This window comes from Alexandromys fortis, unplaced genomic scaffold (genome assembly GCF_014885135.2).
Source record: "Alexandromys fortis isolate MF-2015 unplaced genomic scaffold, M_Fortis_MF-2015_v1.1 scaffold_156, whole genome shotgun sequence".
In the NCBI taxonomy this organism is placed as follows: Eukaryota; Metazoa; Chordata; class Mammalia; order Rodentia; family Cricetidae; genus Alexandromys; species Alexandromys fortis.
Window position 1 is genome coordinate 674,450 of NW_026068028.1, and position 23,261 is coordinate 697,710.

Below are 23,261 nucleotides of genomic sequence, written 5' to 3' on the forward strand. Positions count from 1 at the left end.
GCAATAGCATCTCTAGAGTATCACCTCAGTGGGCATAGACAAAACAAAGTGTGGAGCTTGGTGGGAGGTAACGCCTTTGCCTGGACTGTGTGACGCTTTGGCTCATGTCCAGCACTATAAAAAAAAGCAAGCAAGCAAGCAAGCAAACATTTTAGCATGCTCTTTACTTAAAAAAAAAATCTGTATATGGGACTGAGGAGATGGCTCAGCAGTTAAGAGTCCTGACTGCTCTTCCAGAGGACTGGGGTTCAATTCCCAGTCCCAGTTGCAGGGGATCTCACAGCCTCACACATACATATGTGAAAGCAAAACACAAATATGCATACAATAAAAACAAATCATTAAAAATTCTTATAGATATTATAAATACTATTCTTCAAGAGCACATGGTTCTCTAGCGTGTGGATGAACTAATTAGTATTATCACTATTTAAATAGTTGGTTTGGGGTTTTTTTATTGCTTGTGTTTTGAGACAAGGTCTTGATATGTAGCCCTAACTGACTTGGAACTCACTGTGTAGACCAAGATGGCCTCGTGGTGATCCTCCTGATGTCTCACTCAAGTGTTGGAATGTTAGCGTGAGTCACCACTCCTGGCTCTGAGTGACTTTCCCACAGACCCATGGGGACAGCCTCACTCAACTGAAGTCTGCGTGAGGATGATGTCCCAAGCTGGGTGCACAGCTTTAAGCCCAGCCATCAGGAGGCAGAGGCAGGTGGATCTCTGTGCTTTCCAGGCTAACATGGTCTACAGAGTGAGTCCCAGGACATCCAGGACGGTTACACAGAGCAACCTTGTCTCAGGGGTGGGGTGGTATCTCGGCACTTCCCCAAAACGCCTCTGCGAAGAGCAGAGTGTTTCCCTTGGTTTCCCTCTGTGGCCGAGTGAAGAGAAGCGGTGGAAATCCCGTCAGAGATGTGTTCCCAGCAATTCAATTTGACACCTGGCTTCTGCCTCACAAGGGCAGTCTGAAAACTCCAGGGCAATTCAGTCTTTGGAGGCAACAGCATTACAATTAGTTCCCGTTTTTCATTCCCAAGAAATGACGCATGGAAGGGTGAAAAAAAGAACCGTCCTTTTCAGTCTGGGTTTCTATTAGCTTATCTTCCAATAGTGGATGAGCTAGGTGCCACTGCTTGAAGCCACAGCTTCCCTTCTGCCTCGACCACATCCACTCTGAGTTGGTAAACGTCTTTGCACAGGAAGCCTTGGCTTTACCGTAATGACTGTTGGCTTCCACATTGGGGTCAGAAGCCTTCTCACTGTTGGAGTTCAGAAGCGGAGCCGCTGGCCTTCATATGAAAATCAGAAAGAAAAGAGAAAAATAGGTATTAACATTTGGTTCCCCCAAACCAACAAAACCACCAAAGGAAGATCAAGAGAACAGAGCAAGAAGAATATGCCCATTATACACTGGTAATCTCAACACTGGGAAGGCTGAGGCAGGAGAATGACTGTGAGTTTGAGGTCAGCCAGGACTACATACAAAGACACAAAAAGCTTGTCATATAATCCTAGGATTACATGCCTGTATTCCTAGCCCTTGGGAGGTAGAGGCAAGAGGGTCAGGAATTTAAGGCCAGTCTGGCTATGTGAGATCATGTTTCAAAACAAAAACAAAATGTTTTTTTAAAAAACATTTTAAAATTTTTATTATTTTTAGGTGTGTGTGTATTTGTGTATGGTATGTACATGTGCACGGTGTACGGGCACCTGCAGAGACTAAGCCATCTCTCCAGCATGGTAAAATATTTCTTTTTAAATAGACCAGTTCTTGCCAGGTGGTAGTAGTGCATGCCTTTAATCCCAGCACTCAGGAAGCAGAGGCAAGTTGATCTCTGTGAGTTCAAGGCCAGTTTGGTCTATAGTTTAAGTTCCGGGACAGCCAAGGCCACACAGAAAATAGAGAAATCCTGTCTCAAAAAACCAAACAAACCAAAAAGACTCTGTTATTCTAAGTATGTAATGTAGGCCATCTTCCACTAATTCAGACAAACAGAAACACACACATGCCGGGCAGTAATGGCGCATGCCTTTAATCCCAGCACTCGGGAGGCAGAGGCAGGCGGATCTCTGTGAGTTCGAGGCCAGCCTGGTCTAGTTCCAGCTAGTTCCAGGACAAGAACCAAAAAGCTACGGAGAAACCCTGTCTTGAAAATCAAAAAAAAAAAAAAAAAAAAAAAGAAACACACACACATTATAATGAAGGCCCTTGTTCTTTATGAGTTTGCCAAGAATCTCCAACCATTTCCTTACGACCAGACTGTGCCTGCAGACAAATTCAGCCCTGCCCACGAAGCAGCCCACCTGCCCTTTCAAAGACACTGACCTGGACATCTCCACGGGTTTCTGCTTGGCTATAAAAAAAAAAATGAAAGGAAAATCTAGGTCAGTACAATTCTGGACAGTAGCAATCTTGCCCTTGACTCTCTTAAAAGACTGAATACCCATAAAAACGAAGGGGAAAGAGAAGCTGGGGGTGTAGCTCGGCTGGTAGAGCGTTTACCAAGCATGCACAAGTCATGGGCTCAGTCCCCAGCCCCAGAAGAACTGTGTGCTTGCCTGCGATCCCAGAATTCCAGAAGTGGAGGCAGAGGATCTGAAGTTCAAGGGCACCCTCAGCTCAACTGAGGTTAGCCTAAGGTAGGGGAGCAGATAGGTTAGGAGTGAGAAAAAGAGAGAAAGCTCCAGATGAAATCAAACACATTCACAATGAGCGGAAAGGAGGGGCGAGTGGCGTCCCCTGGAAACTTTTGCTTGCTTTTCTTTTCTTTTTTAATTTTTTTTTAATTTAACTTTATTTTATGTGTGTTGGTATGAAGGTGTCAGACCCCCTGGTAGTGGAGTTACAGACAGTTGCGAGCTGCCATGTGGGTGCTGAGAATTGAACCTGGATCCTCTGGAAGAAGCAGCCAGTGCTCCAAACCACTGAGCCATCTCCCCAGCCCTTGCTTATTTTCATGCAGCTGAGAATGCGTCCCAGCACTGCGAAATGCTACCATCACTGAGCTCCATCCCCCGCCCCGTCCCTTGGCTGTACAAGAGACCTTACTTAGTTTCTTCATATGTATTTCGCTTAAGCCAGAAGCAATTTTAGTTCATAGCATGTGACCAAGACAGGGTACAGGACCCAGATTCCCCGAGAAGCAGGAAGCTATTGCTTTGACTCGAGATGATTGCAAAAGGCAAATCCTAAACCGGTTCCTGTGTGTTGAGGTCCAACCTGGCCTGAGACCAAAGTCAGGTCAGCCTTGGGAAGAGGTCTCTTTGTGGTCTGTCTGTTTCCAAAGGAGCGGCAATTTTCCTACCTCAAAAAGGACCGAAGACCCCTCCCTGTCCCATCTGCTCTCCCAGCCCAGACAGCAGCACCAGAGACTCCTAAGAACCCATCTCTCCATCATTCTGCTCACCACCCCAACCCCGGTCCCCCAGAATACACTGGTATTGTGTGTCATTTTCCTTCAGCCTGGGCTAGACCCAATTCCTAATAGCGATCTGGTGCTCCTAGTTCCCACAAACATACATGGTACATGATCATAGCAGTAACTAGAAGATTATCTGGGAGGTACACGGTGTGAGTGTGTGTGTGTGTGTGTGTGTGTGTGTGTGTGTGTGCATATGTGTGTATGTGTGTGCATCCCGCCCCCCCCCCCCGCAGCACACTCCAAGAAATAGTTTCTTCTGACTACATTAGACATGCCACCACTCTCCCGCCAGTTGGCTCCCCCAGCTAGATAAGCACCCACTTTCATGAGGAGCAAAAGCTTTACACCCACCAAAGCCAGAATGTTGAGTTATCTATCAATGTAAGATCCCAAGAAGGAGACTTCGTGAGTGCCTCCCCAGTCTCCTCCAGCACTCCTCTCAGCCATGGCCCGTTTCCTGGCGAGAATGACCTGTGGACAGGTGCTCACCTCTGACTTTCCTCAGGAAGTAGCATTTGGCCGCAACTATCAAGGTGGCGATGATCACTCCAATGACAACCACGGCAATGAGCCCCTTCTTCCACGGAGCAAGAAAGACTGGAAGTGGGGGAGAAGAAAGGAAACACACGTTTTTCTTCTCTCAGCAAGAAATAACGGCAGATTTAAGCAGCAACACAGACCCAACTTTGCAGTCCGTGTAAACATGTCTTGCTTTGGGGTCTGCCTGCAGAGATGGGGCTTTCTGCTAGAAGCCAAGGTCAGCTATAGTCTTCAAGAAGGTAGCAAGCCAGTTTCCCTAAGATGCTGCTCCCTTTGGGGTGTCTTTCCATCCTCCTCCGTCTCTATAGAACTCTCCTAGTCAAGCACACAGCTAGGCTCCTATAAACACGCCTGTGTTTGGATACAATTAGTTCATGGATGGACATTTGGTGTCTTTCTGTCAGATACTTGGAAGTGGATAAAATATTTTCAGTTCCTTATAGCTAATCATCTCCTTTTCCACTCCAGCTCGTATGAGCACGCTTCTGCCAACTGTAACTGATCAGTCATTGCTTTCCCTTTCTTTCTCTCCCGAGACAGGGTTTCTCTGTGTGTTTGTCCTGGAACTTGATTTGTAGCCAAGGCTGGTCTCAAACTCACCGATACACCTGCTCCTGCTTCCAGAATGCTGGGATTAAAGGCATGTGCCATCATACCTGGCTAGACACGGGTCTCTTTGCCTTCACTCAAATGAACTAGTCTCTACTCCTTTCCCTTTTACAAGGCACGTGTATGCGTTCAGCCCCTTGGAGGCCCCTGTACCGCACCTCGCCGGTGAGGCCTGGACTCACCTCTGACCGTTATAGAGCTGCTTTTTGCAACGTTGGCTCGATTGGAGGCCATGCAATAGTAATGTCCCTCCTGCTTCCTGCTAGCTTGTTTCTCAATCCAAAACGCTTGAGTTTCGTTCAGGATGGTTTCGTGGAAGGGTCTGTTCTCTTTCTCTTTGAAAAACTTAAACGTGATTGGGCCAGTCCCCTCTTTCACGGAGCACCGGAGCACCATTTCATCCCCAGACTGCACCTCATTACTCGACAGGATAGAAAGCGTGACTTCATTCACCGGGGCTGGAAAGCAAGCCAAGGATTAGCCCTGAGCAGAGAAGGGCAGGGGCAAGTATGGGCTGAACACCCACGAGCCCAGAACTTGGGAGATGGGAACAAAAGGATCTCATATTCCAGGCTAGAGCACAACATAGAAACATAGGAAGGCCCAGTCACAGAGAACCCAAGGGGGAGGGGAAGGGAATTGAACGTGGAGAAGGAACATGGAAAAGCCACTTCTCCTTGTCCACTTTTCTCCCAGCCTAGAACTTGAGTCCTCTGCTCCCCACTTCCACGTGGTCCCTTCCCCGATTAGCCCAGAAAGACAGTAACAGACACCTCCTGTCCTCATCTATTGATAAAACACAGGATACCAGCGCTGTGGAACCATCTTTTTGTACACTGTGAATACGTGTTACTCTCATTGGTTTAATAAGGAACTGACTGGCCAATAGCTAGGCAGGAAAAGGTTCGGCGGGACTTGCGGGCAAAAGTCAGGGAAGAAGGAGGGCGAAGTTGCCAGTAAGAAGAGACAAGGAGAGAACAAGATGAATATGCCATGCTGACAGAAGGTACCACCACGTGGCAGGGTGTAGATAAGAAATATGGGTTAATTTAAGCTGTAAGAACTAGCTGGTCACAAGCTTAAGCTATTGACCGAGCATTTACAGTTAATAATAAGTCTCTGTGTGCTTATCGGGGAGCCGGCAGTCCTGATAAAAAACTTCCTACACACTAGGGACGTACCCCATCTTCCCACCTTGAGTATAACCAGCCACAAAGCAACACTACAAGATTGTATTTTCTCTTGGAGACGTGTGTGCACACACATGCGTGCTAGTGTGTGTGTGTGTGTATATATATGCATGCACGCATATGCATGTGCATATGTTTGAATGATTTCTCTCTGCCTTCTGTTTACAGATGTGTGGCTTTTACCCTGGTTTCTTTCCTTTTTCCTCTTTGCTTTTACAGCCAGCCTCATTGCCCGTCCTTTTGCTATCCCTTCCACCATCTGGCTTCGTTACTGTGGCTTATTATTGCCATCGTTTCTGTTTTTTGTTTTTTTTTTTTTGGAGACAGAACTTCTCTGTGTAGCCCTAGCTGTCCTGGAACTTGCTCTGTAGACCAGGCTGGCCTTGAAACTCACAGAAATCCACCTGCCTCTGCTCCCGAAGTGTTGGGACTAAAGGTGTGCACACCTACCGCCTAGATGTTTCTGTTTTATTTAATCTGTCCATTAATTTATTTGAAACAAGGTCTCGCTATGTAGCCCTGGCTGGCCTCAAACTCACCATGTAGACCAGGCTAGCTTCGAACTCAGAGATCTGCCTGCTTCTACCTCCTAAATGCTGAGATTACAGGTGTGCCTCACCACCACACGCTGTCCTTGTTTTATTTTGTTCGTTTGAGACAGGGTCTCAAGTAGCTGGCCATGAATTCCAGGTCTTCCTGTGTCAGATTACAGGTGTGTGCCACCAGCTCCAGACACCCATCTGCTTTTGAAACTGCATTGCTATCTCTGGTCTCACAGAAACTGGAAGAGTCCCTGACCCCTGAGTTCACGGCCCAGCAGAGTAAAATCAGTGGAGGTCATTCGTTCCTCAGTTTCCTGGCTTTAGCCTCCTACAGCCGGACTGTCGCCCAGCTCCTCCTGTTGACATGGCTTCTCTAGTCTTGCTGTCTCCGAAGCTGACTCTCCTCCGTTACCTTCTTCCTTACTACTTGTTCTGATGATGAAATAAGGACTTTCTGGAAAGTTGGCCCTCAGTCTTCCAACTCTACTCTTCTAAAAAAAATAATAATAATAACATTTCGATCTGTTTATTCTTTGCACAGGTGTGCACATACCATAGTGTTTGTGTGAACGCCAGAGAACAACTTGTGAGACTATTTCCTTCCACCATGTGGGGTCCTGGGGGTTGAACTCAGGTCATCAGGCTGGGCAGGTACTTCCTCCTGCTAAGCCCCATCTCTCTGGCCCCTCCACCTCCACTCTTGGGTTTCAGCTCCACACTCAGCTTTTACTTCTGAGCTTCGAAACCTAAATAGAAGCTTCCTGTCCAGACAGCTTCCCGGAATTCCCACCTGGAGACTCAGAGAGTCAAATTCACTGTACCCCCCACTGTGTCCCCTTCCCTCAGTAGCATTCTTAACCCTTCAAATTCTGGCTCTATGTTACCATCCCAGGTCACCTTCTCTGCTAGTGACAATGGACTGGCCAGCAAACAGCACGAAAGCTGGTGAGATCTGAAGGAAACCAAGTTATCAGCTCTGGGATGGTGGTGGTTCCACACAGAGACAGACAGACTGAGCACATTGCCAAACCTGACAGCCCTTCCCACAGGGAAGCACAAGGGATTAGTGGAATCAGGAGCCAGACCTGGGTTCAAATCCCAAGCCCACCATCCACCACGTGATGTGGGAGTCCCCTCTGTGTGCTGTGATTACCATTAGTGAATAAAGAAACTGTTTTGGACCAATAGCAAGGCAGAACTTAGGTAGGCAGGGAAAACTAGGCTGAATGCTGGGAGGAAGAAGGGCGGAGTAAGAGAGAGGCAATGGAGTGGCCGCCAGAGTCAGACATGCTGAGTCTTTGCCAGTAAGCCACTGCCATGTAGCGATACACAGATTAATAAAAATGGGTTAAAATTAAGATGTAAGAGTTAGCCGATAAGAAGTTAGAGCTAATGGCCCAAGCAGTAATTAAATTAATACAATTTCTGTGTGATTATTTCAGGTCTAAGCTTGCTGGGAACCTGAGAACCAACAAGTGGCTCCCCCGCCTGCAACAGATTGGCACCCAAGGTGGCCAACTAAAATCCACTTAAAAACCTGAAAAGGCTTAAAAATTAACTCTAGACATGAAAGAAGTTAACTGTCTTGGAACCATGTGTTTTCTCTAAGTCTTAGTGACTTCACTGCAGAGCCAAGGGCAAAGCTATGATGACTCACTCTCATGTGCTATTTTACTACTATTTACAGATACTACTGGGGATAATTTGCTAGGATTATAGGCCTGACTACCTCTCCTACTGCTCCTATCCTGTGTACAGCGCTTGCCCACACCAGCAGATGTAGACTGTGTGTTTATACATGACGTGTTGATGACACAGAGTTGTTAAACAAAAGTTAGTGACAGAGGAAAAAGGCTGGCAAAGTGTCCACCAATGGGATTCAGAGCAAGGCAGGCAATGGCACTACAAAGGCCACTCAAGGGTACAAGTCAAGACACTGAGGGAAAGATCTCCATCCCCAAGAGCACAGTGAGAATCCCAGGCGATTCCCATGAGCCAATGGTCTGCTACAGGCTTCCTGTGTGACCCAGATGCTCCACCAAGGTCAACGGCAGAAAAGAGTTCTGGCCTGTAGCTCTTGGGGGTGGCTCTCTATTCACCTGAAAAGGCACAAACAACAAAGAAGCCCAAATACACGATGTCAGTTGCTCAAGTGCAGGCACCTTCCCTTCGCAAGGGATCCAACTGTCACTTGAAAGGTCAAAAAGGGATCACAACAGCGATGACAAGAGCCCCCAGATATTTCCCAGATGCACTTGCTGGGGCTTGGCTCTGCTTCGATCTGCCGTGTGGGATGCACAGGTACCATCCCCGTTGTCCCCAGAATCCCTAATTGACTCCAACCCTTCCGCCCTGCTTAAAGCCCCACTCTAGGTCCTCATGGCACAGTGGCTTACCTATGACCTTGACGCTCAGGATCTCGCTGTACAGCGCAGGATGAGAATGGCAATTATCTGCCATGCACTGGTATTCCACGTCTTTGGTGGGCTCATCTACGAAGGTGGCCGGGTGATTGGAGTACATCGTGCGAGTCCGGACAAAGATTGTGGCTTTTATAAGATTGTAAGTGACAGGCGCTGTCCCATTTATTGACTGGCAGCTGATGGTTATGGCATGTCCTTTGATGAGCTCGGCCTCAGCATTGTGGAAAATCCTAGGCTTAGAGAGCATTTCTAGAACAACAGAGAAAAACAATCCAAATAAAACAGAAACAACAACCCAGCCTAGGACCTCCCTTCTGCAGACTCTGGGCTTGGCTTTCTCCATCAAGATCATGAGTTCAAACGCCTGCCTGCCTGCCTTATTTATGACTAAGGGGCTCCTAGAAGGCTGCCAAGCGATGCTCATCTATGTGAGTGAGTTTAGTAACAAGGGAAACAATGAACTGTTGTAGACAGATGGGAATGCAGCCCAGTGGTAGGGCATTTGCCTAGCATGGGTAAGGTCTCAAGTTCAATTCCCAGCACTAGGGCAGTAGAGGCAGGAAGAGACTTGTGAGCTTGAGGCCAGCCAGGGCTACATAGTGAGACCCTGTGTTAAAAAGGTGAAAAACAATTTTAAAATAAACTAATTTCTATAAGTATAATAATGATGTAACAGCCGGGTGTGGTGGAGCATCCCACACCTGCGAGGATAGGCAGGGAGATTACAAGTTTGAGGCTCGCTTGGGTTACAGAGTGTACCCCTATCCTGTCTCAAAAGGAGGATGGGAAGAAGAAATGGGGGAGAATGAGGAGAAAGAAAGAATAGGAGAACAGAGGTGGAAGAGCCGGTCCACCAGCCGGGTGTGGCGGCTTTTGCATGACGTGGGTGCTGGGAACTGAACCCAGGTCCCCTGCAAGAGCAGCAAGTACCCGTAAACACCAAGTAATCTTTCCAGATCCCTTGTGTGTTTATTTTTTGACACAAGAGTCTGCCCTCAGGTTTGCAGCAATTCTGCCTGCCTGCCTCACCACATCCACCTAGAGACTTCTGCTCTCTCTCTTTTTTTTTTTTTTTTTTTTTTTGGCAGGGTTTCTCTGTGTAACAGCAGCCCTGTCTGTCCTGGAACTCTGTAGACCAGGCTGGCCTTGAACTCAGAGGTCCTCCTGCCTCTGCTTCCTGAGTGCTAGGATTAAAAGTTCATCTTCTTATTTAAATACAAGGTCTTTTATGTTGGGTGCCGGGGAGGATTGAGACAGGCCCTTGCTATGTAGTCCAGGCTGGTCTTGAACTCACAGCAATCTCAGTCTCAACCTAGGTGTCAGGATTATAGGTGTGTACTACTATACTATACCACACTATACTATACTATAAGTGTGTACTACTATACTATACCACACTACACTATAAGTGTGTACTACTATACTATACCACACTAAACTATAAGTGTGTACTACTATACTATACCACACTACACTATAAGTGTGTACTACTATACTATACCACACTACACTGTGTGTACTACTATACTATACTACACTATACTATACTATAAGTGTGTACTGCTATGCTATACTATAGTATACTACACTACACTATATGTGTGTATTTTTTTAATTTTTTATATTTTTGCTACTACGCCTCCTGAACAGGTCTTATATGTACACGGAAGTCTGAGCAGTCTGGCTCTACACTGTTCCCTGTGGACAGTCAGGGTATGGATGTGTGTTCTCCCTGACCTAAGAGTGGGTGCCCACTTCCAAAGCCAGGATCCTCCCAATTCCAAGACCATGGCAGCAGCTGTCACTACAGCCCTTAACTCGGCGGAGCCTCCTTCTCTTCTGTTCTCCAGGGATGCACACTTGTTCTCGTCCACTCTCCTTTCCCACTGGTCTTTTCCCTTTTTTTTTTCTTTTACATTTATCTATTTGTGTGTGTGATCATGCATTTGGACACACTAGTGTGCACATACACACATACAGAATGAATATGGACACCTTGTGGGTCACAGGGATTGAACTCAGGTCATCAGGCTTGGCAGCAAGCACCTTTACCCAATAAGCCATTTTGTTGGCCCTTGATGGAATTCTCCACCTGCCTGAACCTGGTCAGCCTTTCAAACCACACTGGGGACGGCTGGCCACTGGCTCCTTGCTCCTACTCAGCCATCGTGTATCTGAGGAGCTGGGAACACACTCACCACACACGTTTATCAGTTCCGGGTCACTGTTCTTGACCACTTTGCCGATGCCTGCAGTACAGCGGTACATCCCACTGTCCCTCTCCTCAGCAATCTTGCTGAAATTCTGGTGCCGAGACAAGACCATTGCTTCCTTCTGGATGCTGAAGTTGGCTGAAGGTGTCCCCGGGACAGAGCAAAACAGATCCAAACTTTTCCCTTGGTCCAGAAACCTGGAGGGGATTTTCAGCTTCGGCTTGGGAAACAGTTCTGAAGAACAAGTGGGAAGGAGGGAGATGTGTTGGTTACCACCCCCATCCCCACCTGGAGACGCTGTGGTTCAGTGCTTTCAGCGGAATCAACTCCTACCCGCCTGCTCCTCACGCGCCTGATGGGCGTGGCTTTACAGAGCCAGGCCTCACTCTGAACCTGAGATCTCCCTGCAGGATCTTCTTGCCTCTCCGTCTATGGGGATTCACTCATCCATTTGTCCATTCATTTATTGAGACGTGGTCTCAGTCAGCCGAGGTTGGCCTTGGACTAACTAAGTAGCCAGAGGTGACCCTGAACATCTGATCCTCCTAGCTCCACCTGCCATGTGTTGGAGTACAGGTGTGCACACAAGTCCTGGCTTCCACAAGCATTGACCGCAGGGAAGAGCCTTTGCCGGGCATCGGGGAGGTAACAGTACTGACCAGAGAGTCCAGCTTCAAAGAACTTCCACCGAATGCTCAGTTCAGGGACGCTGTCTGCAGCAGCACCCAGAGAGGAAACTGAACTTCACCTTGGGGGAAATTAGGGGATCAGGCCTAGAAGGATGTTGTCCTAGGCAGATGACTAAAGAGAAAGTATATTAGCATTTGGAAGTTCATGATGGCTAGAAGAAACCGCCGTAGCTGGCCTGTTGGTATCTGAACTCTTCAAAGGCAAAGCCTGCTAGCTCTCTCCATTCTTAAAACCCAGCCCAGCCAGCTGGGGCGATGGTGGCACATGCCTTTAATCCCAGTACTCGGGAGGCAGAGGCAGGCGGATCTCTGTGAGTTCGAGGCCAGCCTGGTCTAAAGAGCTAGTTCCAAGACAGGTCCCAAAGCTACAGAGAAACCCGGTCTCAAAAACCAAACAACAAAACAAAAACAAAAAACCCAACCCGGCCCAGCATACAAAATGTATCAGTGGCAAGTTGGTAGTTTTCTTCTCTAGCAAAAGAATGTAAGCCTTCAGCCAAGGCTACACTAAGAAACACTATTTCAACCCCCTCCCCCAAATACCTTAACAAGGGCATTCCAAATACTTATCATTATCAATATGATCCACACTGGACGTGATGGAGCACGCCTTTGATCCCAGCATTCAGGGGGCAGAGGAAGGCAGATCTCTGAGTTCTAGGCAAGCCTCGTCTACAGAGAGAGCTCCAGGGCTACATGATGAGTGAGGATGTCTCATAAATAAATAAATAGCTCGTTAAGTTGCTAGGCCATGATATCACACCCTACAACAGGAGGAGCTACTATAGTATGCTAATCCCTCCATTGGCCAGTTGACAACCTGCCTACCTGTGAGACTTGGGGACAGTGGCTGTGACTGCATGCCCAGACCTTAGGGGTTTGGAGGAAGTTACTGAATGAATGGAGGAACGCACGGATGAATAATTTCAATGGAGAATTGAGAAGAGCTGACCTTGTCCTCAGAAACACTTTAACACAGGGCTCAGCCCGGTCCTCCGTCTAACAATAGTGCTACATTCCTATTGGGCTGGGAGTGAAGGATATAACACTGAGCACAAGAGTGAAGAGACCGTCGGCAACTAACATTCTAGCAGCTGAACACACACAGCAAGCAAGGTAAACACATGATATTCTTAGCGGTAAGTATTTTAAAGAAATAAGGCTGGGCACAGGGGTTAGGAGTCTGAGAGAACTTTTAAATGCATTGGGTTGACAAACTAAACAAGCCTTGGGGGTATCTCTTGTTCTGCCACTTGGGTGGCTTTGTAATCATTAGGCTAGCTGCTAACCTTCCCATCTTAAGTCTCCATATCATAAACTGTCTCTCATGATGCCTGGGACTGAGATGAACGTGAAATTAAAAACCCATAAAAGCCCATCACATGGCATTCGACACTGGGGGATTGCGACTGTTCCTTTTTTTAATAAACCGTGCTGCTGGGTGTGGTGGTGCAAGCCTGGAATCCTAGTACTTGGGCAGTAGAGGCAGAAGGATCAGGAGTTCAACACCAAACTCTGCTACACAGTTAAGTTCAAGGCCAGTCTCGGCTGTATGAGGTCTTGTCTTTAAAAAATAGGGGAAAGTGGTACGATAGCTCAGTGGTTAAAAGCACTTACTATTCTTGCAGAGGATCTGAATTTGATTCCCAGCACCCATAGCAGGAAGCTCACAACCTGTAACTCCAGTTCCAATAGAGCTGACATCCTCTGGCCTCATCATTACCTGAACACATATGGTGCACTTAAATACACACAAACATACATACATTCTTTTTCAAAATTTTTTTGTTTGCCCGTTCTTTGAGACAGGGTCTCACTACGTTGTTCTGGCTGTCCTGGCACTCATTATGGAGACCAGACTGACCTCAAACCCACAGAGATCTACTTGCTTCTGCCTCCCAAGTGTTGGAATTAAAGGTGTGTGTGAACACGCCCATTAAAAATCTTCTAGAAAAAGAGTTTGGGCTGGAGTGTGGGGTCAGCATTTAGGAGCACTGGATACAGTGGGTGGTGGCGCGTGCCTTTAATCCCAGCACTTGGGAAACAGAGACAGGTGGATCTCTGTGAGTTTGAGGCCAGACCAATCTACAAGAGCTAGTTCAAAGCTACAAAGAAACCCAGTCTCGAAAAACAAAACAAAACACCAAAGAGCCCTACTGTTTCAGAGGACTCAGGTTTGATTCCTAGCGCCCACACCGTGACTCACAACTCTAACTCCAGTTCTAGGATGGCTTCCATCTTCTTCTGGCCTTCATGGGCCCCAAGCATACAAGTGGTGCACAGATCTACATGTGGACAAAACATCCACACAGGCAAAATAAAATAAAAAATTTACAAAGATCACGAAGATGAGTTGGGTGGAGTAGAAAGCTACTGCAGAGATACTAGCTACTAGTCACTGAATGCAGACCTAGCAATCTCATTCAGACACTGCGACGGTCCTCTAAGATAACCACCCTTCCATCCTATCGCATCTCACACAGCTGAGGCTGGTTCAAGAGCTCGGCACAGAATGAGTGAGTAGGGTTGGACCAGTGTCAGCATCTGAACCCCCAGCCACCGCAGCCAACTGCTGTTAAGTTGACTCTCCCAGAAGCCCCAACGCCCAGCCTAAACACACTGAAGACAATCAGGGGCAGGGGCAGGGGCAGGAAAGGCACCATTCCTTGGCCACCTTGGATTGCAGTACAGTGTCTCACTAGGTAGCCCAACGCCTTGCGCTCATGATCCTCCTGCCTCAGCCTCCCAAACACTGGCATTAAGAGACACGTGGAACTACATCCAGCCAGCGCTGCCTCGAGTCCACCGCTTGCCGGCCTTCCCCCTCAGCATCCTTACCTGTTATGTTAACCATGATGCTGCTGACCTTGGAGATGCGGTTAGACTCCACTTTGCAGGTATAACGGCCACTGTCCTCCACCGTGGCCATGACTGAGTAGACTGCCTCATTGTTCTGTTTGGCGGTGGCCACAATAGCCTTGTCCTTCTGGATTATGATTTCTGGAAATTCCCGGACCAAGTGCGTCACTTGAACTGTGCACTTAATGCTGACCTGGTCTCCTTCTATGATCATTCCAGGAGGCCTGACGTGAAACTTGGGAGTAGAGAAGGACTCTACAAAAAAAGTAGATGATAAGCCAGTTGGACTCAAATTCAAACCTGGGCACGTCCTACTCCAATATTTGTGGGGAAGGAACTATGTGCGTGTGCGTGCGTGCGTGTGTGTGTGTGTGTGTGTGTGTGTGTGTGTGGTGGGAGTGGGGGTTTCTGATGAGTGTGTATGTGAAGGCCAGAAATCCACCTCACAATATCATTTCTCAGACACTGGTATATCTTTTGTTTTGTTTTTCTTCTTCTTAACAAAACAAAACAGATGGCAATCTTACCAAAAGCAAGCTACAGATTCAATGCAATGCCCAGCAAAATTCTTCACAGACCTTGAAAGAACGGTACTCAACTTCATATGGAAAAGCAAAAAAACCAGGATAGACAAAACAATCCTGTACAATAAAAGAATTTCTGGGGACATCACAATCCCTGACTTAAAACTCCACTACAGAGCTACAGTACTGAAAATAGCCTGGTATTGGCATAAGAACAGGAGGACCAATGGAACTGAATAGAAGACCCGGATATTAATCCACACATCTTCAAACACCTGATTTTTGACAAAGAAGCAAAAAATATCAAATGGAAAAAAGAAAGCATATTTAACAAATGGTGCCAGCATAACTGAATATTAACGTGTAGAAGAATATAAATAAACCTATATCTATCACCATACACAAAACTCAAATCCAAATGCATCAAAGACATCAACATAAAGCCAGCCACACTGAACCTCATAGAAAAGAAAGTGGGAAGTACACTTGAACTCATCGGCACAGGAGACCACTTTCTCAATATAATCCCAGCAGCACAGACACTGAGAGAAACAATTAATAAATGGGACCTCCTGAAACCGAAAAGCTTCTGTAAAGCAAAGGACACAGTCAACAAGATAAAGCAACAACCTACAGAATGGGAAAAGATCTTCACTAACCCCACATCAGACAGAGGTCTGATCTCCAAAATATACAAAGAACTCAAGAAATTGGTCATCAAAAGAACACATAAACCAATAAAAAGAAAATGGAGTACAGATCTAAATAGAGAACTCTCAACAGAGGAATCTAAAATGGCTGAAAGACACTTAAGGAAATGTTCAACATCCTTAGTCATCTGAGAAATGCAAATCAAAACAACTCTGAGATTCCATCTTATACCTGTAAGAATGGTCAAGATCAAAAACAATGATGACAACTTATGCTGGAGAGGTTGTGGGGAAAAGGGAACACTCCTGCATTGCTGGTGGGAGTGCAAGCTGGTACAGCCCCTTTGGACATCAGTGTGGCGATTTCTCAGAAAATTAAGAAACAACCTTCCTCAAGACCCAATAATACCACTTTTGGGTATATATCCAAAGGATGCTCAATCGTGCCACAAGGACATGCGCTCAACTATGTTCATAGCAGTTTTGTTTGTCATAGCCAGAACCTGGAAACAACCTAAATGCCCTTCAACTGAAGAACGGCTATGGAAAATGTGGTACATTTACACAGTAGAGTACTACATAGCAGAAAAAAAAATAACGACACCTTGAATTTTGCAGGAAAATGAATAGAGCTAAAAAACATCATTTTGAGTGAGGTAACCCAGACCCAGAAAGACAATTATTACATGTACTCACTCATAAGCGGCTTTTAAACATAAAGCAAAGAAAACCAGCCTACAAATCACAATCCCAGAGAACTTAGACAACAACGAGGACCCTAAGAGACTTAAATAGATCTAATCTGCATGGTTGTAGAAAAAGACAAGATCTCCTGAGTAAACTGGGAGCATGGGGACCTTGGAAGAGTGTTGAAGGGGAGGGGAGAGGCAGGGAAGGGAGCAGAGAAAAATGTAGAGCTCAATCAAAATCAATAAAAACAAAACAGGTATGTCTGTGTACTACATGCATATCAAGCCCAGAACAGGGCATCCAATGCCTTGAACTGCAGTTACAGATGGTTGTGAGCCACTATGTGGGTGCTAGGAATCCAACCCAGGTCCTCTGGAAGAACAGTCAGTGTATCTAACCACTGAGCCATCTCTTTAGCCACATTTGCCTTGTTTTTTGGAACAGGAACTCTCATTGGTTTAGGACTCGATAACTAGACTTAGGTTGAGTAGCCGTGGAGTATCAGGAATCTGTCTCTGGTTCCCCAGGGCTGGGATTACAAGAGTGCTCCACCATACCCGACTTTACATGCCTTTACTAACAGACATGTCTCCCCTACCCTTTTGGGCTCTTTGGATCTCCTCCCTCCCCTCCTCCTTGTAACTGTCCCCTTCCGTAAATGGACTCGGGTTCTCCTAAGTTCTAGACAAACATTCTACCACTTAGCTGTATCTCTAGTTCTTTCATTTTTATTTTGAGAGAAGGTCTCACTAAATTGCCCAGAGTGGCCTTGAACTTGTTCTGTAGCCGAGGCTAGCCTTAAACTTTCAATCCTCCTGCTTCAGCTGTCTGAGTAGGTGGGAATTACAGGCCTGCACCTTCACACACAGCTACTGTTCCTCTTTCTCTAGTTTATTTATTTTAATTAACTTTATTCATTTATTCGGCTTTGGGGAGAAAGGGTCTCACAGCTCCTGAACTCCTGATCTTCCTGCCTTTGCCTTACCAGGGCTGGGATGACAGTCTGAGCTACCAGGTTTTAAATTCTGTCATCAGGCACCCCAAAAGAAGGCTCAGCTTCTCTGATCCTGGGCTCCTTTTTGCTACACGCAACCTGTCACCACAAAGAAAGTAAGGAGGGCAGGATTCTGACCCTGCACAGTAACCAGTTCACTCCTGGTGAATTCCGAGGTCTGCAGGACGATCCCGGACATGATCCCGGTCATGATCGCGGCTTGGCAGCGGAACACGAGCACGTGGTCCTGTTCCTCGATGGGGAAATCCATTTGCACAAAATTATGGTTCGAATTCTTCTCTCTTTTTTGCTTGACATCTTTGCTATCCAGTTCTAGTTTCTCTATCTTAAAATATATCGGTGGCTTCTCTTCTTTCACAGAACAATTGACTTTCACAACTCCACCTTCTGTCACCTCCATTTTGTCCAGTGTCACTGTGGGGTTGGGCACGCCTTTGGAGAATGAGAAAGAACGGTTGTTATCAGTTCCTCATTATGGCCCAGTCTCCCTTATCTGTCATTGTGGCTGACCAACCAGCGGACTTTAATTCCTGGAGACTAATCACTGGGCGTGTGTGTGCCTGGCACCACACTGGGTACTGGGTACTCTACAGATAGAATAGGTTGGTGTTCCCAATGGTTTACAGTCCCCTTCCAAAGGTGGTGCAGTTCGATTCCCAACCAGTACAGTTCAAAAAGAAAACACTGGGTTGTGATGGCGCACACCTTTCATGCCAGCACTTGGGAGGCAGAGGCAGGCGGATCTCTGTGAGTTCAAGGCCAGCCTGGTCTACAGAGTGAGTTCCAGGACAACCAGGCCTACATAGTGAAACCCTGTCTCAAGAACTTTTTTAAAAAGTTAGTATATAATAATATTAATACAGCTAATGTTTTAATTGTCTGTGTATGTGTGGATGCATGTGGAGGCCACAGGCCAATGTTGGGCATCTTCCTGCACTTGGATCTCAATGATTCAACTAGGCTGACCAGTAAACCCCTGGAATCTTCCTGTCTGTCCTCTCCCTCCATGGGTCCCCCTGTCTGCCCTTCCCAGGCATCCTCCTGTCTGCTCTCTCCCTCAGGGATTCTCGTCTGTCCTCCCCTCCCCCGAGGGATCCTCCTGTTGGTACCCGCTCCAAGGATCCTCCTGTCTGTACCCCCTAGAGATCCTCCTATCTGCTCTCTTCCCCAGGAATCCTCCTATCTGCCCTCTCCCTACCCCAGGGATCCTCCTATCTGTGCCCCCACCCAGCTCTAGGATTACAAGACAGCCAGTCCTGGCTTTTCACGTGGGTACTTGGGGATTACACTCAGGTCTTCTCTTTGAGTTGAAAGCATTTTCCAGACCGAGCCATCTTCCTAGCTATTATCATAGCTTACTGAATGCTGGCTACACACCTGGTTCTTCACTCAGGATATAGAAAATAGGCCAAATATAATCTCTCTTGAAATTTCATACTCCCAAAGAGCAGACAGATGTGAGAGAAACAGTCATGTGTTTCATAACAACTAACACAAAGCCTGGTAAATGCTTCTGGGCAATGTCATCCCGGAAATAGAGCAAATTTACCCAGACTCAGGTGGCATAATATTGCTAGGTGATGTAAGTCATGGGCCCACTATTGTCTGTGTCTTCACCGTTGACTGATACATTGCACATCATAAGCTGCGTATGTGGTCCACAGTGGGCTGGCAGCTGTGCGCTCCACCAACACCATGCCTTTATAACTTTCCTCCATATCCCCACAGTTCCATGTTTTTATTACATTTTATCTATTATTTGTTTTGTGTGTGTGGTCCCAAGAGTGCTATGGCATGCATGTGGGGGTCAAAGGACCTTATGGAAGTTTTGCGAGTCAGTTCTTTCCTTTCACTATGTGGGTTCAGGGGATTGAACTCAGGTCATCCATCAGGCTTGACAGCAGACACTTTGGCCTTCTGAGCACCTCTGTGGGCCCGATTCTGAAGTTTAGAATGGCTAATGGACTTGTCCAGGTGGTAGCCAAGGCAGAGAGACTGCACAGATCAGTGTCTTGTTTCTTTGTGTAAAGTTCTTTCCTGGAACTCACTCTGTAGACCAGGCTGGCCTTGAACTCACAGAGATCTGCCTGCCTCTGCCTCCAGAGTGCTGGGATTAAAGGCATGCGCCACCAGTCCAGGCTTCCAGTGGCGTAGAACAGAAGCTTTCCTGCAAACAGACATTTCTGAGGACATCGGGGCATAAATGTTGTAAGCATTGGTGCCCTAGGAGAAATCAATTAAGTCGAGAACGTGTTGGAGAAGAAACTCAGTAACTGGGTGTGAGGTACGTTCCTGTAACCCCAGAGTGCAGGAGGGGGCACATGCCTGTAACCCCAGTGTGCAGGAGAGGGCACGTGCCTGTAACCCCAGTGTGCAGGGGGAGGCACATGCCTGTAACCCCAGAGTGCAGGAGAGGGCACGTGCCTGTAACCCTAGTGTGCAGGAGGGGGCACATGCCTGTAACCCCAGTGTGCAGGAGGGGGCACGTGCCTGTAACCCCAGTGTGCAGAGGGAGGCATGTGTCTGTAACCCCAGTGTGCAGGAGACTGAAGCAGGAGGATTGTTCTAGGTCTTAGTTTGAAGCCAGCCGGGCTGTCAGGAGATTGTGTTTCAGAGAGGGGAGCAGAGACAATAAAGCAAGCCATTGAGTAGAAAGAGTCCTGAGGAAAGAAAAGACAGCACAATCTGTGAGCTAAGGCAGATGGGGAAGGGTCTTCCCACAAGGGGACCAGCATCCAAAAGGAAGGAGACAGAGATGCCCTCGCATAGAAGAGCGGTTCTAAAGGTTAGGAGAATGCCAGGTAGTGAGTGGGAAAGATGATGAGTGACGGACAGGTAAACCAGGGTGACAGCCCCTTCCCAGTTGCTATTCGTGCTTGCCAACATCCAAACCCCAGGACTCACCTTTCACAAACACCGGGTACTCAGGAGTGGTTTTCTCCTTGTTGTTCAGGATCGCTGTGCATTTGTACCTCCCCGAGTGGAAGACCCGAGCCTGGGGAATAAAGAAGCTCTCTGTGTGCTCCCTGGAGGAGACATTGTACACCAGCACGTCGTCCTTATAGAACTGCACCAGGTGCTGAGGCCTGACTTTCGAGGTGGTGCTGATATCCACAAGACACTGCAGGGTCAGGTTGTGCCCGTTCGGTACCTCCCAGGGGGGCAGGCTGACTATCTGGATGGTGTTAATGGTGAAAGCTGAAGGCAAAGCAGACACTGTTACCAAGGAAACAGCATCATCCAGAGGCAGACAAATGGACATACACACCAGATACACACACACACCACACACAAAACCACACAGATGGGCACACACATACATCACATATAAATGCACACTACATATACATACACACCAAACAAATACCACACAAAGTAAGTCTTAAAAAAAAAAAAAAGAATTCATAGCCAGGTAATGGTGGCTTATGCCTTTAATCTCAGCACTCAGGAGGGCAGAGTGAGTTCTAGGACAGTCAGGGCTACACAAAGAAACCGCCTGCCACAAACAAACAAAAAATAATTCATAAGTTGTTGTGACAGATATATAGGAGAGTGGCAGAAAGCATGCCGCACAATGTGATACACAGTAGCGGCTTAATAAAGAGTTGACGGGCTGGGTGGTGGTGGTGCACGCCTTTAATCCCAGCACTCGGGAGGCAGAGGCAGGCGGATCTCTGTGAGTTCGAGACCAGCCTGGTCTACAAAAGCTAGTTCCAGGACAGGCTCCAAAACCACAGAGAAACCCTGTCTCGAAAAACCAAAAAAAAAAAAAAAAAAAAAAAGAGTTGACGCTCCATCCTAAAGTCAGACGTACCCAGGAATGCTCCACCTGCTCCCAGACCTCATGGGACCAGCATGGTTCTAGCTGTCCCTTTCTCTCTCTCCCCCATTTCCTGCTTCCCTCCTTCACCTCTCTTCTTCATTCTTTCCCTTCTCTTCTCCCTCTCTCTTCCTTCTTCTTCTTCTCTCTCTCTCTCTCTTTTTTACATTTAAAATGTTTTCTCTAGTAACTGCTTTCAAGACACTGTGGAAGAATATAGACCACATCACACAAAATTAAGGTCCTGGTCACGTCACATGTGTGGGCTAGCATTTATAAACCCCAGCATTTGGAAGACTGAGGCAGGAGAATTGCTCTGAGTTCAAGGTCAGCCCAGGTCCCAGAGTGAGGTGAAGTCTCTAGAGACTTCATCTCAAGTAAGACAAACAAAAAAACAAACAAATAAATGTGTGGGAGAGAGAGAGAGAGAGAGAGAGAGAGAGAGAGAGAACGAACAGTAGGACTCTAGCAAGTTCTAGGCCAGTCTAGGTTACATAGTGAGTTTCAGGCAAGCCAGGGAAATTCTAAAATCTCCAACAAACAAACAAACAAATGAATGTGTTGAGGAAGGGCTGGGGATGCACTTCAGGGGTGGGGTGCTGCCTAGCATGTGTAATGGCCTGGGTTCGACCTCTAGAACCACAACAAAAATGTATATTGAGGCTAGAGTTAGCGCTCAGAGAGAGGGTCCAGAGGCCATGGGCTCAGAAAGTTCTTTAGGGGGAAAAAAGAAGCAAAAAAAAAAAAACCAACCACTCATAGACAAGCAGTGGGGGCACGCACCTTTAATCCCAATAATCCCAATACTTGGGAAGCAGAGGCAGGTGGATCTCTGTGAGTTCGAGACAGCCTAGTCTACAAAGTGAGTTCCAGGACAGGCTCCAAAGCTACACAGAGAAACTGTCTCGACAAATAAAAAACAAACAAAATAGTCATTACCCAAAATAGATGTCTTTAAGTAAAACCAATAAAACCCCCTATGCTGTGGCCAGCTAGTGTTTGCCCTTTAGTGGGTACAGAGGTGTCACCAGATAAGGAAGACTTGAAACCACTTTTTCTTTTTTAGTAGTTTTATGTCTCTAGCTCATATAGCTCAGGATTAGTGAACTTCTGGTCTTCCTGTCTTCACTTCCTAAATCAGTGGTTCTCAACTTTCCAGTTTAAACCTTCCCTTTAATCCAGTTCCTCATATGGTGATCCCCCAACCATCTTTTCTTTTTTCGTTTTCTTTTCTTTTCCTTTCTTTCTTTTCTTTTGGTTTTGATTTTTTTGAGACAGGGTATCTCTGTAGCTTTGGAGCCTATCCTGGAACTCATTCTGTAGACCAGGCTGGCCTTGAACTCACTCTACAAAAATCTAGTTCCAGGACCAGCTCCAAAGCTGAAACCCTGTCTCGAAAAACCAAAGGAAAAAAAAAAAAAGATAATTTAAAGCTGCCCATAGTGGTGGGCTCACACCTGTAGCCCTGCACTAGGAAACTAAGGCAGGAGGTTCCCTGTGAGCTCAGGGCATACACAAGGTGCTGGTTATGCCTCTGGCCTGTTTACACAGAGATAGCTCGCCACACATCACCACCGTAGCCACACACCACACGTAGGTTGCCACCTTCAAGTCTGGCAGCTGACCAGGTTAAACCCAAGAGAAATTTGGAGACTAGAAATGGTGGGGGAAGATATCTGGTACTGGAGGGGTTTGAACGTGCCCCCCCATGCTTATAGGGAGCGGCACTATTGGGAGGTGTGGCCTTGTTGGAATAGGTGTGGCTTTTTTTGGAGGGTGTGTGTCACTGGAGGTAGGCTTTGAGGTCTCTGAAGCTAGAACCAGGCCTGGTGGCTCACTCTCTCTTCCTGCCGTCTGTGGATCCAGAGGTAGAGCCCTCAGCTACCTCTCCAACATCAGGTCTGCCTGCATGTCACCATACTTACTGTCAAGATGAGGAACAGACTAAACCTCTGAACTGTAAGCCACCCCCAGTTACATGTTTTTCCTTCATAGGAGTTGCTGTGGTCATGGTGTCTCATCAACAGTAGAAACCCTAGCCGGGTGGTGGTGGTGCACACCTTTAATCGCA

At 47.0% G+C, this 23,261-nt stretch overlaps 1 protein-coding gene across 5 annotated transcripts in view; it reads right to left on the reverse strand.

Moving 5' to 3' along the window:
- Pecam1 (platelet and endothelial cell adhesion molecule 1) overlaps positions 1–23,261 on the reverse strand; it is a 59,960-nt gene that overhangs the window by 22,623 nt on the left and 14,076 nt on the right. For 4 of the 5 annotated variants that reach the window (XM_050164272.1, XM_050164274.1, XM_050164273.1 and 1 more), the window contains exons 3-11: positions 20,275–20,568; positions 17,488–17,802; positions 14,471–14,746; positions 10,929–11,177; positions 8,704–8,979; positions 4,758–5,033; positions 3,916–4,023; positions 2,331–2,358; positions 1,220–1,293 (exon numbers count right to left, since the gene is read on the reverse strand). In XM_050164272.1, coding sequence (XP_050020229.1) covers positions 1,220–1,293; positions 2,331–2,358; positions 3,916–4,023; positions 4,758–5,033; positions 8,704–8,979; positions 10,929–11,177; positions 14,471–14,746; positions 17,488–17,802; positions 20,275–20,568 — 1,896 coding nt within the window. The remainder of the gene's footprint in view (positions 1–1,219; positions 1,294–2,330; positions 2,359–3,915; positions 4,024–4,757; positions 5,034–8,703; positions 8,980–10,928; positions 11,178–14,470; positions 14,747–17,487; positions 17,803–20,274; positions 20,569–23,261) is intronic. The other variant, XM_050164275.1, reaches the window with a different exon arrangement.